At 36.8% G+C, this 21708-nt stretch overlaps 1 protein-coding gene across 3 annotated transcripts in view; it reads left to right on the top strand.

Moving 5' to 3' along the window:
- Positions 1 to 21708, top strand: part of Cc2d2a (Coiled-coil and C2 domain containing 2A) — a 144832-nt gene that overhangs the window by 80765 nt on the left and 42359 nt on the right. For all 3 annotated transcript variants that reach the window (XR_011333270.1, XM_069832033.1, XM_069832034.1), the window contains exons 15-25: positions 484 to 622; positions 1036 to 1239; positions 3801 to 3994; positions 5232 to 5555; positions 5728 to 5923; positions 7823 to 8011; positions 11179 to 11344; positions 11639 to 11757; positions 15251 to 15514; positions 17789 to 18018; positions 21295 to 21430. Coding sequence is in view for 2 of the 3 variants with exons in the window: in XM_069832033.1 (XP_069688134.1) it covers positions 484 to 622; positions 1036 to 1239; positions 3801 to 3994; positions 5232 to 5555; positions 5728 to 5923; positions 7823 to 8011; positions 11179 to 11344; positions 11639 to 11757; positions 15251 to 15514; positions 17789 to 18018; positions 21295 to 21430 (2161 nt within the window). In the remaining variant the exon portion in view is untranslated. The remainder of the gene's footprint in view (positions 1 to 483; positions 623 to 1035; positions 1240 to 3800; positions 3995 to 5231; positions 5556 to 5727; positions 5924 to 7822; positions 8012 to 11178; positions 11345 to 11638; positions 11758 to 15250; positions 15515 to 17788; positions 18019 to 21294; positions 21431 to 21708) is intronic.

Here is a 21708-nt window from a genome sequence, read left to right as displayed (position 1 = left end):
TTTTTTTTTATTTTTTTGTTAGAAGAAAATAATGATATTTGACAATTTTTTTAATGAATTTATTTTTTATCAGACAATCTATCAAAGGTAGAAGTAATCTTTCATCCTACTGTAGATATGACGTGCATTTAATACACACAACAAATATCATCACAGAATGTTGGATAGTTTTTGAGTTGTGTGGGAAACGCTTCATCACTGCACAGTGAAATTAATTTTGAAAAAAAAAAAAAAAATGTAAATATTTGTTTAAATCGTAAAAATATTTTTTTTTTTCATATAGCAGAAGAACAGTGTTTTACACATACCAATTGTCATTATTGTACAACATACAGTAATGGAGAAAAAAAAATGTTAAATATTTCTAAAATTTTACTGCTGTAAGCTGTACCTAACCCCTTAATACATTCTGCTATTTTATTCAAAATTAATACCAATAATTTTTTCACCTAATGTATTTTGATTCCTATTTTCAATCAACAGGAGTAGTTGTCGTACTGATTTGATGGCAATGCTGGATGCTGAAGGTGCTATGGACATTGAGAAATTGAGAGAGTGGGCAGAAAAATCGCAGCTAGATTCAAATGATCCTAGCAATGCTTCTTTCTTCTATTTCATCAAAGTAAGAGAATATGAGATTTACTTTTTCTCCTTGATATTTTGTATTCAAATGAAGACATCTAGCTAAAAGTGATACATATTTTGTTATCTTCTGCTTCCTCTGCTCCTTCTCTGTATTTCTTTCTTCTCTTCCTTCCTTTTATTGCCTATAATTATGTTTCATTATTATGTATAGGCCATTTGTTATGTCGTGAAACCTACCTGCACGTCAGGAAAAGAAGAAAGTGGCCTGAGAAGCTTCCCGCCCTCGTTACGCTTCTACTTGTAGCTAGCGAGCTCACTTACCCCCACCTTACGGTTCTTACTGTAAGCTATGGCGCCCACAAACATTTGGTTTCAGGAAATAGCGAATGATCTATATTCTGCACTAATCTCGATAGTTGCTTGATTATTATGTACTGTTTTTCATTTCAGAATGCCGGTGTCGGATTTAACACAGAACCAAATTATTTCCGTTTAGATCCATTACAAGCTGAGTTTGACTTCTGTAAAATGGAAGATTTGGAAGTAAACACACGGTTGAGATTATTGCGATTACGTGATCAGGGAGAACCTGAATTTCGTGGCCTTCGTCTTGTTCCTCTTCGAGATAAAGAAATTCCAGCAGATGTATTCAAGGTAAATTTAGAGAACTAATTATGAATTATCATATACATTTTATTATAATGCATAGTATCATGAATTTAATGTTTTGAAGTAGCCTATAATGTGCACATTGTAACAGTTTTGATTGAGTATGCATTTCTGTCCCCTATTGTCACTGGGGACGAATCGTGGTGTCACCATTTTGAACCAGAGATCAAATGGTAGAGCCAACAGTGGAAATACATGGATTCTACCCCACCGAAAAAGTCCAAAGCAATACACAACAAGTTCCGGTAAAGTCATGTTGACATTCTTCTTCGATTCTAGAGATCCTCTGCTTGTTGAATTTCTCGAGCATGGGGCCACAATCAATGCACAGCACACAGTCATTCTTTATGATAAGGCCCGCCCACATCCTGCCAATTTGGTGACGATTCAGAGATCTGGTTGGGAAAAGCTTCAACAACCCTCCCCCCCTTTCCCCTACAGCCCAGATCTCTCCCCATGCGATTTTCACATTTTTGGAGAGCTGAAGAAAGACATTCATGGACTTCGTTTTGGTCAGACAAAGACGTGTGTGACTGAATAAAGAACTGGTTCGGTAGACAGCCCATAAGCTTTTTCAAGAACGGGATTGATTGTTTTGTCTCACGGTGGGATAAATGTATAACCAGTTTTGGAGGTTACTTTTGAGGTAATAAATGTTCTATTACATTTTTTGGCAGCTGAAATACTGAAATAATTGTCTTTAGAGACAATTAATATTAGGTACCCTCCACAAAACTGGCTTCATTTATACACCGACGGATCCTTGATCTCCAGAGAACAAGGTGCCGGTGCAGGTGTTACGTGCTGTCTCTTCTCACTTTATAGATCTCTTGGATATGGAACAATAAGTTTTGATGGTGAAATCATTGCAATAAGTGAATGTCTCAGGAATCTTCTATGCCACATCAATAAATTTAGGAATGCAGTTATATTGTCAGACTCCAAAGCAGCTATTCTATCAATAGTCTCTAAACACACACCTTCATCTCAAACAACAGAAATAACTAAAATGCTCTCTTAATATCACTCAATAAAGGAATTGTATTCCAATGGATACCATCCCATTGTGGAATCCTGGGAAACGAGAATGCGGATGCATTAGCAAAGAAGGGCAGCACTGCTACTTACAGACCTGTTACTAAATCTACGTATTACTCTGTGAAGAGATTTATTAAATCTACATGCTTAGACTTCAACAAACAAAATTTGATAACACAATCCCAAGGGAAAAAATGGAACTCTCTGCATCAAAATCCACAGTTAATTCCCGATTTACCACGGAAATCGTCTGTAGCTGCATTTAGATTGGCAACAGGCCATGATTGTTTGGCCAAACACCTGCATAGAATTGGAATATATCAGTCCCCTAACTTCCCATTGTGCAACTCAAACCAAGAAATGGATTCGGAACACCTCAAAATCTGTGCTTCGGTGGCTGGTCATGATAATATCTTTGAAAAATATTGGAGTGCAAGAGGTCAAATGACTTTATTGTCAAACGCCTGGCATTAGAAAACAACAACAACATATTTTTTGGCATCTGACCCATTTTCGTTTGACTGCTCCTCATACTAGACCTTTGTGTTCTATACAAATTCAAAATTTTACAGCTGCTTAATGTGTTAATACCATTGCTGATCAGTATGTTATTGTTCGTAAGTATATTTCTGAAAAAATATAACAGGTGATGGTGGTGGTCTAGTTAAATTAACTAGTTTATCTATGGGGATGGGTCTATTGATCGTGTCGAAAGCTTTTGAGTAATCGATGATGTTGACATGTAGTCTCTCTTTTGGGACTGCCAGAGCTGTCTCTCTATATCATCTTGTAGGCATCACATTGCTTGTGTTCTTGACTTCCCTCTCCTAAAACCAAACCTGCAGCATGACATGCTCAAGGAAGTTGGGCGTTCTACCTCTGCCCAGCTTCAAAATAAGCCTGAAACATGACCTCTGCCATTGGTTGATCAGCAAGTATCTTTCTCCATCATTTACGCAATGTTCACGTTGTTTGTCAGACATTTTGAATCGCAGTATAAGGTTGCCAGATCAGTAAAGTTAGAATATCGTACCAACCTTGAATTGAATTGAATTTAAGGGCAGGGACACTGTGAATTCCCAAACCCAAACTGGCTGATCATAAACTAAGATTCACTGTGTACCCAGGTTTCTACAAGTGCAACCACACTCATCCCTAAGCCAGTCCTCTCCGTGCGTCGCCAGTCAGTGTTTGGGGAATGCTATGAAGTGATCACAGAATGGAGAAATGTTGACGGAATAATGTAGATGTTTAATATGGAAAATCGGGAGAACCCCGCGATATAATCCAACTACAACTTTTTCCGCTACAAGTGTCACTATGGACCAACTGTAGAAAAATATCATATTTAACTTGTTTTTACGAAAAATATTACCCCCTAGTTAGGAACAATTGGTTTAGAATATATTAGTGTGCCGTGGGATTTTAAATTACAACTTCAGTGTGCCATATGTTGAAAAACGCCGGAATAAGCTATAAAATCAGGCAAAATATGCTTTATCACGCAGATATACGAGAAAAGGTTGACAGCTAGAGATCCAGAGCTGGAATCTCTGTCTTCTGACCCGCTTGAGTCTCATCGCGATTGGGGCCAGCGGTTCCTCCAGAAAGTGAGACAGAGGGTGTTGAAGCAGTGCCGTCTTGCTCAGCAGCACCGTCAGTTGCAGGATATAGTAATGGAAGACCAGGTTCCAGACATAGGGTAAGAAACCAACAAATACGCCTACTTATCAAATTGTAATGAATACAGTAAATTATTGCTAATCATTTTAAAACTATACATTGTACAGGCCCAGAAACAAAATTTGAACCACCTGAATTTTCCAAGTTCTAGTTATAACATACTGAACATACTCAGTGCTTACTGAGCATACACAGTATGTTATAACTGAAACGTGGAAGAAAAATTCATTCATCATGAACTTCTTCATTTTAGACCATGTGATCTGTAATGATAATCTAAGAAAGATGGCCTTGATCACTCCATCGGTCTTGATTTCTGTGTCTTCTTGGTCTACATACTGAGGCTACACTATAAGGTAGCAACCCTATCACTAATCTTCCTCTGCAGATGGCGGTAACCAACCCAGGGGACTCTTCATTACTCGAAAGAATCCAAAGAAAAGTTCAGATTGCCCAAATTTTGTTTCTGGATTTGTACAAGTTTGAAACGTGTATGTAAAGAAGAAAAGTTCATAAGATTCATGCTAAGCCATTTCGATAAAGTAAAGTTTACTCTGTTCTTATTTATAGTCAATTATTGACCTGTTGGCATTTAATTATAGCTGAATTTCTAAATTTGAAAACTTAAAAGTATAAAAAATAATTTGAAGTTAGCATAGTCTTCATAATTTCATATTATTTAATAAGTTAGCAGAGTCATGATTTGTACAACTTCTTGATTATTTTTCTTCATTGTCCTCCTGAGTTCTGAAACATTTTTTGTTTTATTTTTAAAGTTCTACACTTCAAGAAAAAGTCAATGAAATGAGGAAAAATGCTGAAAAAATTCTGTAGGATACAGTTGGGACATAAATACAGGTGTATTATATTATATCTCGGGTCTCTGCACGTACATCTTATATCATAATTCTTTTTACCCTTAAAATATAATGTTTACTTGCTTAGAAAGCATGTCCTATGGTGCCTTGGCGTTGAGTTGCTGGTCGCCATTTTCATTTACATAGTTGAAACATACATTGCAATGATTGAATCGATCTTCTTGTGAGTCCCAAGAGATGTCAGGAGCTTGAGAAGCACAGAAAAGAAGTGATCTATAACATTCACCTAGTGGCAAATTTGAACTAAATGCATGTATGAATTATAGCATACTATACACCAGGACCCAGGAGGTTAAATGTTCTGAAGTTAAGTAATTATGATACAAACTAGTTATGGTAATAAAACGACAATCTAACTTTGGCTTTATTTGCATGCAGGACACTTGGTCTGACATTCATGAAGTGGCTGCAACCAAAGAGGCCTCTTCGTCCAACAAGGAAAGAGAGGAAAAAAGTTACAATGCAGAATCTGGCAGGACAAGATGTTAAGATCATTGTGAACGTTGTTCACGCATTTGAAGTTCCTGTACGAAAGGATGTGGACACCGTCACTGGACCAAGTGGTGGACAACAGGGTCTACGTTTTTCGACAGTTCCTGTCCGTCCTTTTGTGGAGGTTTCGTTTCAGGGAGTCAGTGCCAGGACAACAGCAGCAGAAGGAGCTAATCCCACCTGGAATCAGGACTTGCAATTACCACTCAAGTTAGTAAAATATTTTAATTTCACTGGTGACATTGCATCGTGCTATGGAAATAAACACATTTCCTCTTACCGTTTCAACTTACTGTATTATTAACGAGTTGAATTTCAGTATAATTGTATTTTGTGTTTCATAATTAAAAACAAACTAAATTTAATTAAATTCCTTCCATAGGCCTCCTAGTGGTGACTATTCTCCTGGCAGTCTTCAGTCAATTCAAGACAACTTGTATCTACATCTTTTTGATGAGATTGTAGTCGACCTGTTGGAAGATGACAGAATGAGAGAAACCAACATCCACCAACGACTTGAACGCAACTGGCTGGGAAGTCTGCAGATTCCGTTCTCCACTCTTTATTTCAACTCAAGGGTAGGGTGCTTAATATTAAAAATAATTCCTTTAGTACAAAGGAAAATAATTATACATAATGTACTATAGGCCTAGTATTCCTGGAATTGTTCAAACTTACAAAATTGGAATCGATAATATTATTGCTAAAATAGTCACTTCAACCATTAAAGGGTCTGTGGCAATCCTGAAAAACCATTTCTTTAGTTTGTGATTGTCAAAAATATGTGCATAATTTACAAAGGTTGGATAAAAAGTAATGGCAACACTGCTGTCACGTGACGATTGAGCATTCGAGAGCTTCCAGCTGTGTGGACATGAACAAGGACTGTTAGATGAGTTAGTGCAGCCAGAGGCGACAGTACTCTGTCAATCTACTGCAGTGTGTAGAACGTTGACTTTCATAGGGATAGTGCAAGCGCCCTAAGACCATGTTTACAAAACTAGAGCAACGTTCCTGGATCAAAATTGAAGTGACACGAGGTCGTAGTGCACAAGAATGTTTTGAGGGCCTGCGTGAAGCATGTGCCGATGCAGTGTTGCCATATTGCACAGTGGCACGATGGGTTAAAGTGTTTCGGGAAGGCAGGGATGCCGTTCAGGACAACCTCCATACAGGACGACCCCGCGTGGAGGACAAAACAGTTCAACTCCTTGCTTCCTTGTTGGATGCTGATCGCTGATGGACTGCAAGTGAGTTAGCAGCTGAAGTCGTAGTATGTCACAAAACTGTGCTCCACATTCTGCAAGACATTCTGGGTTACCGCAAAATTGCAGGGCGTTGGATACTCCATGAAATTTCCGAGGTTTAACAATGGCACCGCTATGCAGTCACACAGGCCTTGTTGGACTGATACCAAAGGAAAGATGACGACTTTCTATGGACGAAACCTGGGCTCGCTCATACGAACCAACCAAACTTGAAACATCAATCAAATGAATGCAAGCATCCAGGTTCTTCTCGTCCGAAGAAAGTGCGCCCTACACAAAGTGCTGTGAAGGTGACGTTCATTGTGGCGTATGACATTGATGGGGTAATACTGCATCACGCTGTACCTCCAAGGCAGACGGCAAACGCGGACTACTACTGCAGGTTCCTGCAATACCACCTTTGTCCAGCCCTCAGGAGAAAACGACGACACTTGGTGGTACAGAACCCCATCATTCTTCATGACAATGCAAGGAGTCACACCGCTGCTGCTGTCAAGGACCTCTTGCGCCGCTGGCAATGGGAGATTCTGGAACCTCCACCATACTCACCCGATATGAGTCCATGTGATTATGATCTTTTCACCAAAGTGAAAGAACCACTGCGAGGGACCCGGTACAATACCAGAGATGAACTTATCCGTGCTATAGGGCGGTCAATATGGAACATCAACAAAGATGGACGCGCTGATGGTGTACGACGCCTTCCAAACATTTGGCAAAAGGGTGATAAGTAATGGGGCGACTATATAGAAAGTACGTAAATGTTGTACCCTTGTGAATAAAGCCATGTCAGAAATATCGAACTGTTGCCATTACTTTTTATCCAACCTTAGTATATGAATTCTAAAATTCGTGTTCTGTGTTCACGTAAATTTATCTCATTATTATTGTAATCGATTATTATTCTTTTATATACATGATTCTGTGTTTTTGGCAACCCAGAATGTCTGGGCAGACGATTTTTTGAAAATAAATTATATATACTTTACTCTGAAATCCTGTATGATACACACTGGCATCTAGAATCTGAGAAGTTATATTGTCTTCTGAATAATTCATCTTTGGTTTCTCTCGTCAGGACGAATGAAAACTGAAATTACGCCATGAATACATTTAGTGCGGTAATAGTGTATTGAATGAAATCTGCAAAAATAACACAGACAATAAAGATTTATAAAATGCATTCAATGGACATGCGTGTGCTTGCAGATTGAAGGAACATTCAAATTGTACTCTCCACCTGTCTTGTTGGGTTATGAGAAGGAGTCACATCATCGACAGTTCAGTGGTCTCTCTGTCCCAGGAGAGACTCAGCAGGCGCTGCCTCCAAGAGATGCGACATTCCTCACTCTCTTCATTACGGTTCAGCCTGCTCTAAATCCGCCCGAGCCATTTAAGGTGAAGTATGCAGAATTATTTGTCATTCACCTCTTGTTTTTTTTACTGGCATTAAGGGGTTAGGTAGGGGAGAAGAGGGTACAGTAAGACAGGGAGAACAGTGAGACATATTTTATTAGATGGTAAATTTTGAGTTGAGATGTTGGTAACAGTGGAGTTGTATGTTGCATGAGTAAAATAACAGCATTTTCATACTCGATTTGATTCTAGTTATAAAGGTGAGTGATGAAAAATTAATTCGTAATTTTTCACTCTAGGAGTAAAATTTTGGCTTGTGTTTAATGAAGGTTATATTGGATATACAAATGAGATATAAATATGAATGTTTTGTTACCTAATACTATGATATTTGAGATTGTGTTTGGCAAAGTTTCGTCTTTCTTGTTTTAATTTTGAAGTGATGGTGTCATTTTTAAATGAACTATGCGTAAAGGGAACAGTGAGACATGCCATTGAAGGGTACACTGAGACGTCTCACTGTTCCCATGTACCAATGATTTGCAAAAACAAACTGTAATTATATTACATTTACCAGTAACTAACATTAAAAATGAACATACTAGTAACCAATTTAGGAACTGTAGCTTAAAATAATGGATATTTTACGTTTTAATGGTTTCATTAAAAAAAAAAATTATTCACAAAATTTAAAAAAAAAATGTTAAAAAATAATAAAGAATTACATTAAATTCTTATAATCATAAGCTTTGTTGTCACCAAAAATTAATTTCATTTTTTCACAAAAGTTTGAAATGTCATGGAAAATTCACTTTTCCAAATGTTCCAGATGTTTCAGTGGTTTCGAAGTCAGACATGAAAATGATTCTAAATAAGCCTACACAACGTGTCAAGATAAAGAGACAGCAAGTTTTTGTTTTCTTTTGAAATAAATGTAAATCATTTCAATGTCCGTTAATAGACACTGTGGTGTCTCACTGTACCCTCCTGAATGGGAACAGGGAGATATTTGCATTTTTTGACAAGCACATATTGTATATTATGTCCTTCATCTATTAACATTTTTGTTTATGCATTATTATACTCCATGTTTTGATGTCTATTTCTATTGCACTCGATTTTAAAAATACTTGAATTATCACTTGCATACATATGTCTTAATATTTTGTGTCTCTCTGTACCCACTACTCCCCTACAGCTTACAGCAGTAAAATTTTGGAAATATTCAACATTTTTTTCCTCCATTACTGTATCTTGTACAATAATGAAAATTAGTACCATATAAAACACTGTCTTTCTGCTATATGAAAAAAATATTTTTACGATTTAAAAAAAAATTATTTAAATTTTTTTTTTTTCAAAATTCAGTTCACTGTGCAGTGATGAAGCATTTCCCACATAACTGAAAAACTATCCAACATTCTGTGATGAAATATTTTGTGTATATTTATGCATGTCATATCTACAATATGATACAAGATCTCTTTTCTACCTTTGATAGATTGTCTGATAGAAAATAAATTAATTTAAGAAATGATCAAATATCAGTACCTTATTCTAACACAAAATAAAAAAAAAATATTATTTATTGAGGAATGTAGTTGAAAGAGCATGATATTGTAAACATGAGTTTCAGCAATAAAATAAAAGAGAGAGAACGTGAAAAAGTTAACAAGTTTATGAGTTATGAGGGAAACGCTTCATCACTGCACAGTAAACTGCCACCATTTTGAATTTTTAAATCGTAAAAATATTTTTTTTCATATAGCACAAGGCCAGTGTTTTACACATACCAATTTTCATTATTGTACAAGATACAGTAATGGAGGAAAAAATATTGAATATTTCAAAAATTTTACTGCTGTAAGCTATAGCTAACCCCTTAAGAAAACAGGATGGCTCCCTTCCTTATGCTTCCATAGCATTAAAAAATTAACCTAAAAATACTGAAGTGCAAGAGCACTAATGGCTTTGTTGCCGAATGTCTAGACATTTGAACAACAACCGTATTTACCTATTGTCGTCATATTAATTTTCAGAATCCTATGTTACTCGTCATTCATTCATTCATTCATTCACTCACTCACTCACTCACTCACTTACTCGCTAATTCACTCATTCATTCATAATTTTCTGCCCAAGGGCAGGTCTTTCATTGCAAATCTGGATTCTCAAATCTTCCTATTTTCTGCCTTCCTGTTAGTCTCCACATACGATCCATATATCTTAATATCGTCTATCATCTGATATCTTCTTCTCCCCGAACTTTTCTCCCGTTCACCATTTCTTCCAGTACATCCTTCAGTAGGCAGTTTCTTCTCATTCAATGACCCAGCCATTTTTTTTCTCTCCCTGATCATTTTCTGCATCATTCTTTCTTCATCCACTCTTTTCAACACAGCTTCATTTATTATTCTGTCTATGCATTTCACACGTTCCATCCTTCTCCATATCCATATTTAAAATGCTTGTAGTCCCTTCTCTTCACTTCGTCATAATTTCCATATTTCTGCGCCATACAATGCCACACCCCACACAAAACACTTCACTAGTCTCTTCCTTAGCTCTTTCTCCAGAGGTCCGCAGAAGATGCTCCTTTTTCTATTAAAAGCTTCCTTTGCAATTGTTATTCCCATTTGACTTCCTGGTAGTAGCTCTTTATTCGTAAATTTATTTATTTATTTATTTATTTATTTATTTATTTATTTATTTATTTATTTATGTGTTTGTTTGTTTGTTTGTTTATTTGTTTATTTCCTTATTTACTTACTCACTCACTCACTCACTCATTAATTAATTAATTTATTATTTTGCTAATAATCGTAACATAAAATATAATATATACAGAAAAACTTTAGCTCACCCCTGAAAGAGTAGAACTCGTGCTCAGTGGCGGATTCCTGAATTGAAATTAATAATTATACAATACAATTTGTCTTATGTCTACTATGCAATTATAGTATATAAATTTAAATTTACAATAAATGATTCTTAAATCTTAAAGGTTTAAGTGCCCTGTACTAGTCAATTGATTTCGATCAGATTTATTTAAAACTGCGACTTATGAAGTTTCGTCAAAAGTCTACTGAAAGGATTCCATCATTCTGACAGTGAAAATGGTAGACCGGACAGAAGATATGTTTTCTGCACAGCGGCACACCTGCAGTTTTATAATGTGTACATATATTTATTTGCTTTTTTTTTTTCAGGAGAAATTAGAAAGCAGTGAGTTGACATATGTGGAAGAACATCTTCAAAAGTGGGAATCACAAGTTACTGATCAGGTTCCTAACAGGAAGGTGAAGACTTTAGTCATTGACATCAGTGGAAAATCAGTTTGTGTCACTAGATTTTTTCGACCTCTCGCACCCCCAGGTACATTGTCTATGAACTTGCTTCTGTTTTGTCACATAACAGACATTACATGATCTCTTACAATAAGAATTGTAACTATGTTAGATAGATTAACACAGTTTGTAAAATTTAAAAATGTTTGGATAGTTAACTTGTATAAGAATTACTTTGCATTTTACTAACATTTTTCTGTTTATCTAGAAAGGCAAAATGATAACTCAGCTATACCACATTTTTAAATAGTCTGAAAGCGTACACTATTTATAGAAGCTTGGTAATTCTAGGAAAATTAAATATAGTCGTAATTCCTTTCAGTTTTGATGGAAGGAGAACCAGTAACAGAAGAAATGGCTGCTCGCTTCGTGGCCATGATTCCTATGATAGGTGGCAGCACTCTCTTCCCAGGACTATTTGACATCTGGCTCACTAGTGACGTAAGAGTATTACGAGGAATATCTAAATAATTATTACTTTTTCTTTAGTATGTAAATTTCTTTTATATTTTATCAACATGGAGGATTTCTGGATACAAATTATCTTCATTAACTAAAATGTTTAATTGAAAGGTTTCTTTCAAGTTTTTGCAGGCTTCCATTTATTTTTCTGTGTTCCCTCCCATACTGAGAGCAACAGTTTCATAACAAAACTTAACCTAATTTGATTATATAGCACTGGTTCTCCATTAGTATGCCGCAGAATCCAGCAGTGTTACTAGATTAACCAGGGATGCTGTGCGATTTGGGAAAGGAGAACAAACAATAAGAAAACCAACCAGAAAAAAAAAAGTTTTATAATCAATACATACTATCTTTACACAGATATTGTTAATTCACATGATCTGTAGTCGCAATTATGTATTTTATTTAGCTCATACTTACTCACTTACAAATGGCTTTTAAGGAACCCGAAGGTTCATTGCCGCCCTCACATAAGCCCGCCAGCGGTCCCTATCCTGTGCAAGATTAATCCAGTCTCTATCATCATACCCCATCTCCCTCAAATCCATTTTAATATTATCCTCCCATCTACGTCTCGGCCTCCCTAAAGGTCTTTTTCCCTCCGGTCTCCCAACTAACACTCTATATGCATTTCTGGATTCGCCCATACGTGCTACATGCCCTGCCCATCTCAAACGTCTGGATTTCAAGTTCCTAATTATGTCAGGTGAAGAATGCAATGCGTGCAGTTCTGTGTTGTGTAACTTTCTCCATTCTCCTGTAACTTCGTCCCGCTTAGCCCCAAATATTTTCCTAAGCACCTTATTCTCAAACACCCTTAACCTATGTTCCTCTCTCAGAGTGAGAGTCCAAGTTTCACAACCATACAGAAGAACTGGTAATATAACTGTTTTATAAACTCTAACTTTCAGATTTTTGACAGCAGACTGGATGATAAGAGCTTCTCAACCGAATAATAACACGCATTTCCCATATTTATTCTGCGTTTAATTTCCTCCTGAGTGTCATTTATATTTGTTACTGTTGCTCCAAGATATTTGAATTTTTCCACCTCTTCGAAGGATAAATCTCCAATTTTTATATTTGCATTTCGTACAATATTCTGGTCACAAGACATAATCATATACTTTGTCTTTTCGGGATTTACTTCCAAACCGATTGCTTTACTTGCTTCAAGTAAAATTCCCGTGTTTTCCCTAATCGTTTGTGGATTTTCTCCTAACATATTCACGTCATCCGCATAGACAAGCAGCTGATGTAACCCGTTCAATTCCAAACCCTCTCTGTTATCCTGAACTTTCCTAATGGCATATTCTAGAGCGAAGTTAAAAAGTAAAGGTGATAGTGCATCTCCCTGCTTTAGCCCGCAGTGAATTGGAAAAGCATCAAATAGAAACTGACCTATACGGACTCTGCTGTATGTTTCACTGAGACACATTTTAATTAATCGAACTAGTTTCTTGGGAATACCAAATTCAATAAAAATATCATATAATACTTCCCTCTTAACCGAGTCATATGCCATTTTGAAATCTATGAATAACTGATGCACTGTACCCTTATACTCCCATTTTTTCTCTTGAAATAAATGTACAGTACACATAAGTAACCAATTGACAATCACAATCAAAAGTACAGGCAGAAATAGTATCTTCAGCAATAGTTGCCTCGACTTATGGAGTGATCCTTGTATAACAATTATGATGTAAAAGTGGCAGTGGCGTCAGAGAGAGAGAAACAGAGATATCTTGTTTTTTCTTAGAGGATACTGTTCAAATTCTGCATCCAAGTTGAATTTTTATTTAACATAAAAATTACTAAGCCGTTTGCAAGTAAGAGCTTTTGTCAATTTTTTCAAACTGCACAAGATTTTAGCATGTGAATTTATTATGTGACTGACAATATTTTAAAAACTAATTTTAACTTAATTTTATTTCCGATGAAACTTATTTATAAAGAAGCCATAACAGTGGCGGCTCCTGTATATTTCTTAAGAGGAGGAAAGAAGTTAACAGCACTAAATGACACCTTCTTGAATGAAACAAGCTACAAATTAGCCTACATGCATACATGTAATACCAGATAGTGTTGGGGTTGGCCTTCCCTTCTGTATAGCAATAATCTGTTCTTGTAAACTGAGTTTCCTAAATTGTCCAAAATATATTATGATTTCACTTCCATTCATTGTTGAATAATTGCGCAAATTAACAATTGCAAGGAAATTCACAACCTCGTAGCATTTTTCGAGCACACTACAGCATCACACGTATTGGAAGAGACTAGCTACTAACTCGTAACCGGAACCGTTTTACAGAAATGGGAATGGGAATGGGAAATAATCTGAGGAAAGCGAGAACCTAGCACCCACCCACGTGGTCTGTGTTGCCACGTGTACATTTTACAAGTTCAGTATCACATGCTGTTGAAGAATGTCAGTTCTTGTAAAGTGAAACTATCATTATTGTTCAAAGCTGCCGGTGGCCGATTAATTTTTTATGTTAAAAATGATGTAGTTTGGAGTACCTACAGTACTTTCAATTTCAAATATATTTCTACAAAACTGACAACTTGGCTGTTGTCCTGTCTAGTAAACAATGAATAGAAGTGAATTTCAGGAGCCAACTGTAGAACTACTTCCTCTTTGTTTTACATAAACCTGACTTTAACTTTCAAATATCCACGAAAGTTTCAAACCATGAATAGTAGCCTATATAAAGTGCAATGAATAATATTTTTGACTTATAATTAAAAAAAAAAGTTTACATGGTATCTTTCATAGCGTTGTGTTAAAACTGTTTTTGTTGTGTCTCCTCCTAGATGTGTTACAGTCCGGTTGAATGCAACATCGTTAGGTGGTAGCGGTAGCGAGGTAGCTGCACTACCAATCGGTTTCTATTTCCCGCCCATGACTGATTCAGAGGAGGATCTCCTCCCTCTCCGTTCATTTGCTTGCTTTAAAACTCTGCTTCTTTCTCTGGCCGCTAGTGCGCTGCTGTCTATGTGTGTTAACTGCAGTAGAGGAGGAATGGAGTGCCTTTCCTCCACACAGACAATCTCGCATCTTTCTCACAGTTTTCTACAGCACATGAGCGTGCGTCGTTTAAAACTCGATCAACCGAGTTTTTCTTATAGCTGTGAACTTAAAAATTATCGAATTTTCCTCGAATTTCAAGGCACATATTTCATTTGGTATTTACTTTCAAAAGAAGAAAATGTGAGGAGGACGTTCCTCTCTTCCCTCCCCCGAGGAACCGCCACTGAGTCATAATAAGATTTTGAAAACCATAAACAAACGAAATTACATAATCTGAAACAAATTTTTCTGAAGAATTTTTGTCGCAACTTCACAAACATTCTTGTTTATCTATCTACCTTCATAAAATATTCTTTCGGTGGCAATAGATGGATAGAATGAATACTACATATTTTGTATTTAATTTTTAATTCATGCTACATTATTTACTTTCAGCAAGTGTTACGGCTTTTGTCGGGTGACTCTGAAGACCACGCTGTGCTGTTATGTTGCTACTTGATGCATTTAGGCAAGAAGGTCTGGCTGCTGCTTGGAACAGGAATTCCCCATGGGCCAACTGCGTATGTTCTCACACGGGAAGAAGAACACCTTCGCAACTTCAGTTACTGGTTATGGGATCCAGCCTCTGGTCAGAAGTACAGCATCCAGGACAGTTTTTGTCCTTTGCAGAAAGTGTACTGCCTCATTAACGACGAAAATGTGAGTTGAAATGAACAGCGAGGGACAAGGGAAGAGTAATAAATACATGAGTACACATTAGGTCTGATCTTACATTTATGTGAACGTTCCTTGGGGGTAAAGGTGGCGCACACGTAGGAGTGACAAACCTACTGCCATTAAAAGCAGATTGTCTATAAAGTGGGAGCCTTGACCTCTCTCCACCCTCTGGGCTGATTTGTCCTGTCATAGGGTTGACTTCAAATATTCCATTTAGGTGGAATTTATGTGCAAAGAACTGGTGCTGATAGTGAGTGCTGAAGAGACTGCTTGGTCAGTTTCATTTCGCATAACGGGGATACATTGTCGCAAAAACTTAATTTGTAAGCTCTCCGCACAACCTATCACCCCTTTTATGCTAGAATGGACTTTTCCAAACTAACTTCGGTTCCAGAAAATTAAGTAAAAACTTCTCCCCCCCCCCCCCTTCCTTTTTATACCAATATGGAACGAGCTTGTCAGACCAGTGTTTGTCTGTAAGATAATTTTTTTACATTTTAAAATGTTTTTCTTTTTGTAGTTTTCTGAACATTTTTGCATTTTTGATATCGATATTTTTACGATGAAAGAGTAATGGAACGGAGAAAAATTCTCTCTGGCGCCGGGATTTGAACCCGGGTTTTCAGGTCTACGTGCTGATGCTTTATCCACTAAGCCACACCGGATACCCACTCCGGCGTCGGACAGAATCGTCTCAGATTAAGTTCCAACTCTTGGGTTCCGTCAGATCCCGGCCAACTAGTCACTCATAACGAGTGCACCTCAGCACATGTGTGGACTTTAGTCCTACGTTCATAGACATCTATGACGTAGTGCAGAGGGCGGCCACTAGAGGGAACCCAAGAGTTGGAACTTAATCTGAGACGATTCTGTCCGACGCCGGGGTGGGTATCCAGTGTGGCTTAGTGGATAAAGCATTAGCACGTAGAGCTGAAAACCTGGGTTCAAATCCCGGTGCTGGAGAGAATTTTTCTCCGTTCCATTACTCTTTCATTGTATGATGACGCAGAATATCTGCATGGAAATATCATATGTACTTCAGTACATTAAAATGATATATCGATATTTTTATTTTAAATATACGCAAAACACTGAAGAGACAGAAACATAGTTTTTAGGCATTTACAGGAGTTTATGATGCATTTAGGCACTTTAGGTCCTATAGAATTTTAATAGGTGGATCCTGAGTACATGAAACGTAGATATGTGAATAACTTATGTTTAGGACGTAGCAAACAGTATAGGTACAGAACTAGAAATCTTTTCCCTAATGATAATAAATGATTGAAAGAATTTTAGTTTTGTCCTTTAAATGTGCAGAAATTTGATCCAAACAAATACAGTGAAACCTCTCATTTACGGACAACAAAGGGACGTAACAATCTGTCCGCATCTGGGAGGTGTCCTTTATTGCGAGGGAGACTTCCCAATTTAACAGTAAATTTATAATATGCATTATGTATCCCTTCACGCTTTAAATGAAAGTATTACTATAGTTTAATTCCAAATACAGTCTACTGTACTACAGTAAATTCTATGCAACTTTGAACTACAGTAGATAAAACTGAAAAAGGAAAATCCAGAACTGTGCCATACATTTTTATTCTAGGGCTACAGTTATATAGTACTGTAATTTACAGTTTTCAACTCAACCTTTACGTTCAGGTGCCATGTCTCTCAAAACAGAACAACTGATTGAAGTGAAGAGAATAATCCTACTAACCCTATCATGTGTCGAATACAATTTCACGATCGCGGAAACTTTGGACTCATCAGACAGGTTAAATTTTATGACTTTGTTTATCCACCCACTTCCAGCTAACAAGGGGTAGCCTACGAGACCCTTATTGTCTTCTTTCATGTTAAGGAATTACTGTACAGTTCTCAAAGTTAAATTTTCCATTTTTGTAACACATTATGTCTTGAAATGCAAGTTCTGTCCGCAGTCAGGAGGTAAAGCAAGCTTTAGGACTGTGAAACAGCTGTCCGTGTCCGTGTCTGAGAGTGTCTGTAAACGAGAGTTAAATTTATCATTACTTCTTTATTACTTCAGTTGGGACATAAAAATCTGTCCGTATATGAGGAGTGTCCGTATCTTGGGGGTGTCCGTAAGTAGAGGTTTTACTGTATAACTCTTCGTTCTGCAATGGAATTTTACAATGTTACATTTGTTTGGATCAAATTTCTGCACATTTAAAATACAGAACTTAAATTGGATACAATATAAATATAATGTTCTATAAATGTAATTTTCAGATCTGGGTCAATGTGCAGCGAGAGGAGTTACCATGGCGCACAAAGTTTGACGTAACTCGTCGCTCAGATTGGATGCCGGCATTTGGAAAGACAGTGGGGGCTCCGATGGGAAGCGTTCAACCTGCAGCTCTAGAGTACACTGCCACAGCGACCTCTGCCACACAACTGCTGCAGGACCGCATTGAGAAACAGTTGAAGGACAGTTTGATGAAGTGGAGACGCACAGCAAGGTGTAGTGGTTGTCGTAGCAATAATAAAATCGGTTTTATAGCGTTCTTCTATGGCCTTCTGATTACATTTGCCATTTCTTCCCATTATCCCAATCCTCTGATTGCAAATCTTGTCCAGATTCAGTTCTGTCGTTTTATTCAGTTTCTGCTTATATTCTGAGGCATGCATCAGAAATCTTTTTGTGTTTCAGAAGTAGTAGCTACAGGAAATTAAGTTTCGTATATGTTGTTGTTGTTATCTAATGCCGGGCTTTGGCAACGAAGCCATTAGCGTTCTTGCTCTCCAATATTTCTCTGTGGTGGATCCATCAGGTAGAACTTCACAGGTTATGAGATGATCTTCAGTCATTTCTTCTTCTTTGTTAATTAGCATAAGTGTAACCGTTTTTTAAGTTGGCACCAATTTTTTGTTTGTAATGGTGGTTACATCACCCACTCACGTAAATCCCCAGTATGACTGAAGGGCCACACCTGTCGTTGGTTAATGGGTCCATCGGACCTGGCCGGGAGGAGTTTTAGAGTCCACCGACCTTTCTCACAAGCATCACTTGTGGAACATTTCTATGCCATGGCAGGCCAGCGTAAGAGATGAAATAGCATTTCCTCTATTTCTGATATTGTGGTTATACCGCCAATACTCGGTCCCCAGAGCCTCATCTGTAAAAGCAGGTTGCACCACGAGCAGGTTGAGGTTGGGTTTTGGATAGGAGAGGTTATGGAATGCACTTCACTGTCCCTTGCAACCTAGTTTCGTATATTGTTATTAGGGAATGTATTTCTAGTTGCGTATCTATTTTGTTTGCTATGTCCTAGACAAATGTTATTCACATATCTCTATGTTTCATGCACACACTATCCTCCTATTAATCAACTCCTGTATCTCCTCATGAGGAGCATAGGGCATTCACAAAGTGCCTCCATCGGACCCTATTTGTAGCCAGCTTCTTCACTTCACTCCATGTTTTCCTCTCCCTAGCAATTTCCTCCAAACTGTCCTCTTCCATGTATTTTTTGGCCTTTCTCTTGTTATACTACCCTGGGGGTTCCAATCCAAAGCCATTCTTTCTACTGCTCCATCTTCTTTCCTGATTGTGTGCCCTATCCAATTCCACTTTCGTCTTTTGATTTCTATTGTGATTTCTTTCTGATTTGTTATCTTCCATAGTTCTGAGTTTGTGATTATATCTGGCCATCTAATTTTTAAAATTCTTCGTAAACATCTATTAACAAATGTTTACTTGTTTTCCATGTGTCACAACCATATAATAAGACTGATTTCACATTACTGTTAAAGATTTTAATTTTTGTAGATCTAGATATAATACAAGATTTCCATATTGGGTACAACTGGACAAATGCACTATTTGCATTTTTTTATTCGGTTCTTTACATCCTCAAAGGCTCCACCATCCTTGTCAATTATACTACCCAAATATTTAAATTCTTGAACAGTATCAATGTTATTATTATTTATTATAACTTTATCTGTCTTTTTACTATTTAATTTCATTTCTTTAGTTTTCTTTACGTTTATTTTCATATGAGCCCCTTTTATTACTTCTAATAAAGTATTAACTTTATTCTGCATATCACCAAAACTATGGGAGAGCAAACAGATATCAGCGAAATCCAGATCTTCCAAGGTATCGTTTAATCCCCATCTTATACCTCTTCTAGCATTGCCAACAGACCTTTCCATAATACCATTCATAATAATCAGAAATATGATCGAAGAGAGAATACAACCCTGTTTCACTCCGCATGTAGTTGTTATATTTTATCCTCCTATTAAAATGAACCATAAACTTGTATAAATGCCTAAAAACCTATGTTTGTGCCTGAAAAGCGTCTATTTAGTATTTTGAATATATTTAAAGTAAACATGCCGGTACTAAAATGAAAAAAAAAATGCCAAGATAACTACAAAAATGCTAATCAAAATGTAAAAAAAAGGGGAGAGGGGAGTGAAGAAGATCTTACCTAATTTTCTGGAACTGAAGTTCGTTTGGAAAAGTCTGTCTAGCATGAAAGGAGTGATAGGTTGTTTATGTTAGGCTGGAGCTTACAAATTAGTTTTCATGTCAGTGCACCTCTGTTATGCAAAATGAAACTTACCAATCAGCAATAAATCTCTTTTACTGATACAATTTGAGTGTTCAGTTCAGGAGCACTCATTGTCAGCACCAGTTCTTTATATTAAATTACACCTAAAATAGTGCAGGTGTTACGTGCTGTCTCTTCTCACTTTATAGATCTCTTGGATATGGAACAACAAGTTTTGATGGTGAAATCATTGCAATAAGTGAAAGTCTCAGGAATCTTCTATGCCACATCAATAAATTTAAGAATGCAGTTATATTGTCAGACTCCAAAGCAGCTGTTCTATCAATAGTCTCTAAACACACACCTTCATCTCAAACAGCAGAAATAACTAAAATGCTCTCTCAATTAATATCACTCAATAAAAGAATTGTATTCCAATGGATACCATCCCATTGTGGAATCCTGGGAAACGAGAATGCGGATGCTTTAGCAAAGAAGGGCAGCACTGCTACTTACAGACCTGTTACTAAATCTACGTATTACTCTGTGAAAAGATTTATTAAATCTACATACTTAGACTTCAGCAAACAAAATTTGATAACACAATCCCAAGGGAAAAAATGGAACTCTGCATCATAATCCACAGTTAATTCCCGATTTACCACGAAAATCGTCTGTAGCTGCATTTAGATTGGCAACAGGCCATGATTGTTTGGCCAAACACCTGCATAGAATTGGAATATATCAGTCCCCTAACTGCCCATTGTGCAACTCAAACCAAGAAATGGATTCGGAACACCTCAAAATCTGTGCTTCAGTGGCTGACCATGATAATATCTTTGAAAAATATTGGAGTGCAAGAGGTCAAATGACTTTATTGTCAAACGCGTGGCATTAGAAAACAACACCTAAAATGGAACTAAAATTAAAATTATTAATTTCTGATTTTATATAAACTCCTAAAAGTCCTAAATCTCTCATTTTTAGCACCTAGAAATCCGTTCCATTGTTATTGTATTACCTAATAAGAATTGTCGCATTATCACTTCATCATCTGCAGCTTCTTTATTTAAAATGAGATGTTAAACAAAAATTGTAAGAATTTTCATTTTTCCATTCTGATGTCACGACAGCTGATTAACTTCATCAATTCAAATGTATCTTTAAACAGCAAGTAACATTAATTATAAAATCAAGTGAAAATGTAGAAATATTGATTTTACATGTTAACAGGACACTATGGAACCGTTACTGTATTGCTATCTTACGAAAGCTGCTGCCAACATTGGAGTACGCTACTTGGAATAGCAAAAGTTTATCCAACCCTGATCACCTCCAAGAACTTCAGCATATCCTGGGCTCTCACAAAGTATGTATCAGACAGAGTGAAGAAAGTATGGAAAGTTGATCACAGTAAAAATTAAGGTGCCTAAAACAATTAAGAGTAATTCTTCCAGATATGTTTTTGCTAATTTGTTTAGTTTTTCACACTTTGTGTGACACTGTTTGCTATATGTATGCTACCTCCCCTTGCCTGATGTTTCTGTGTTGTTTTGGTGATTTTTTTCTTGAGGATGGCTTACATTGACGTGACAATATTGTTCTGTAATCCAATTATGTTTTCAGCATGATGTACGCATTTGGTTT

Source organism: Periplaneta americana, chromosome 7, assembly GCF_040183065.1.
Source record: "Periplaneta americana isolate PAMFEO1 chromosome 7, P.americana_PAMFEO1_priV1, whole genome shotgun sequence".
NCBI lineage: Eukaryota > Metazoa > Arthropoda > Insecta > Blattodea > Blattidae > Periplaneta > Periplaneta americana.
The sequence above is the reverse complement of the archived record's forward strand: the minus strand, read 5'-3'. Positions and strand labels throughout refer to the sequence as shown.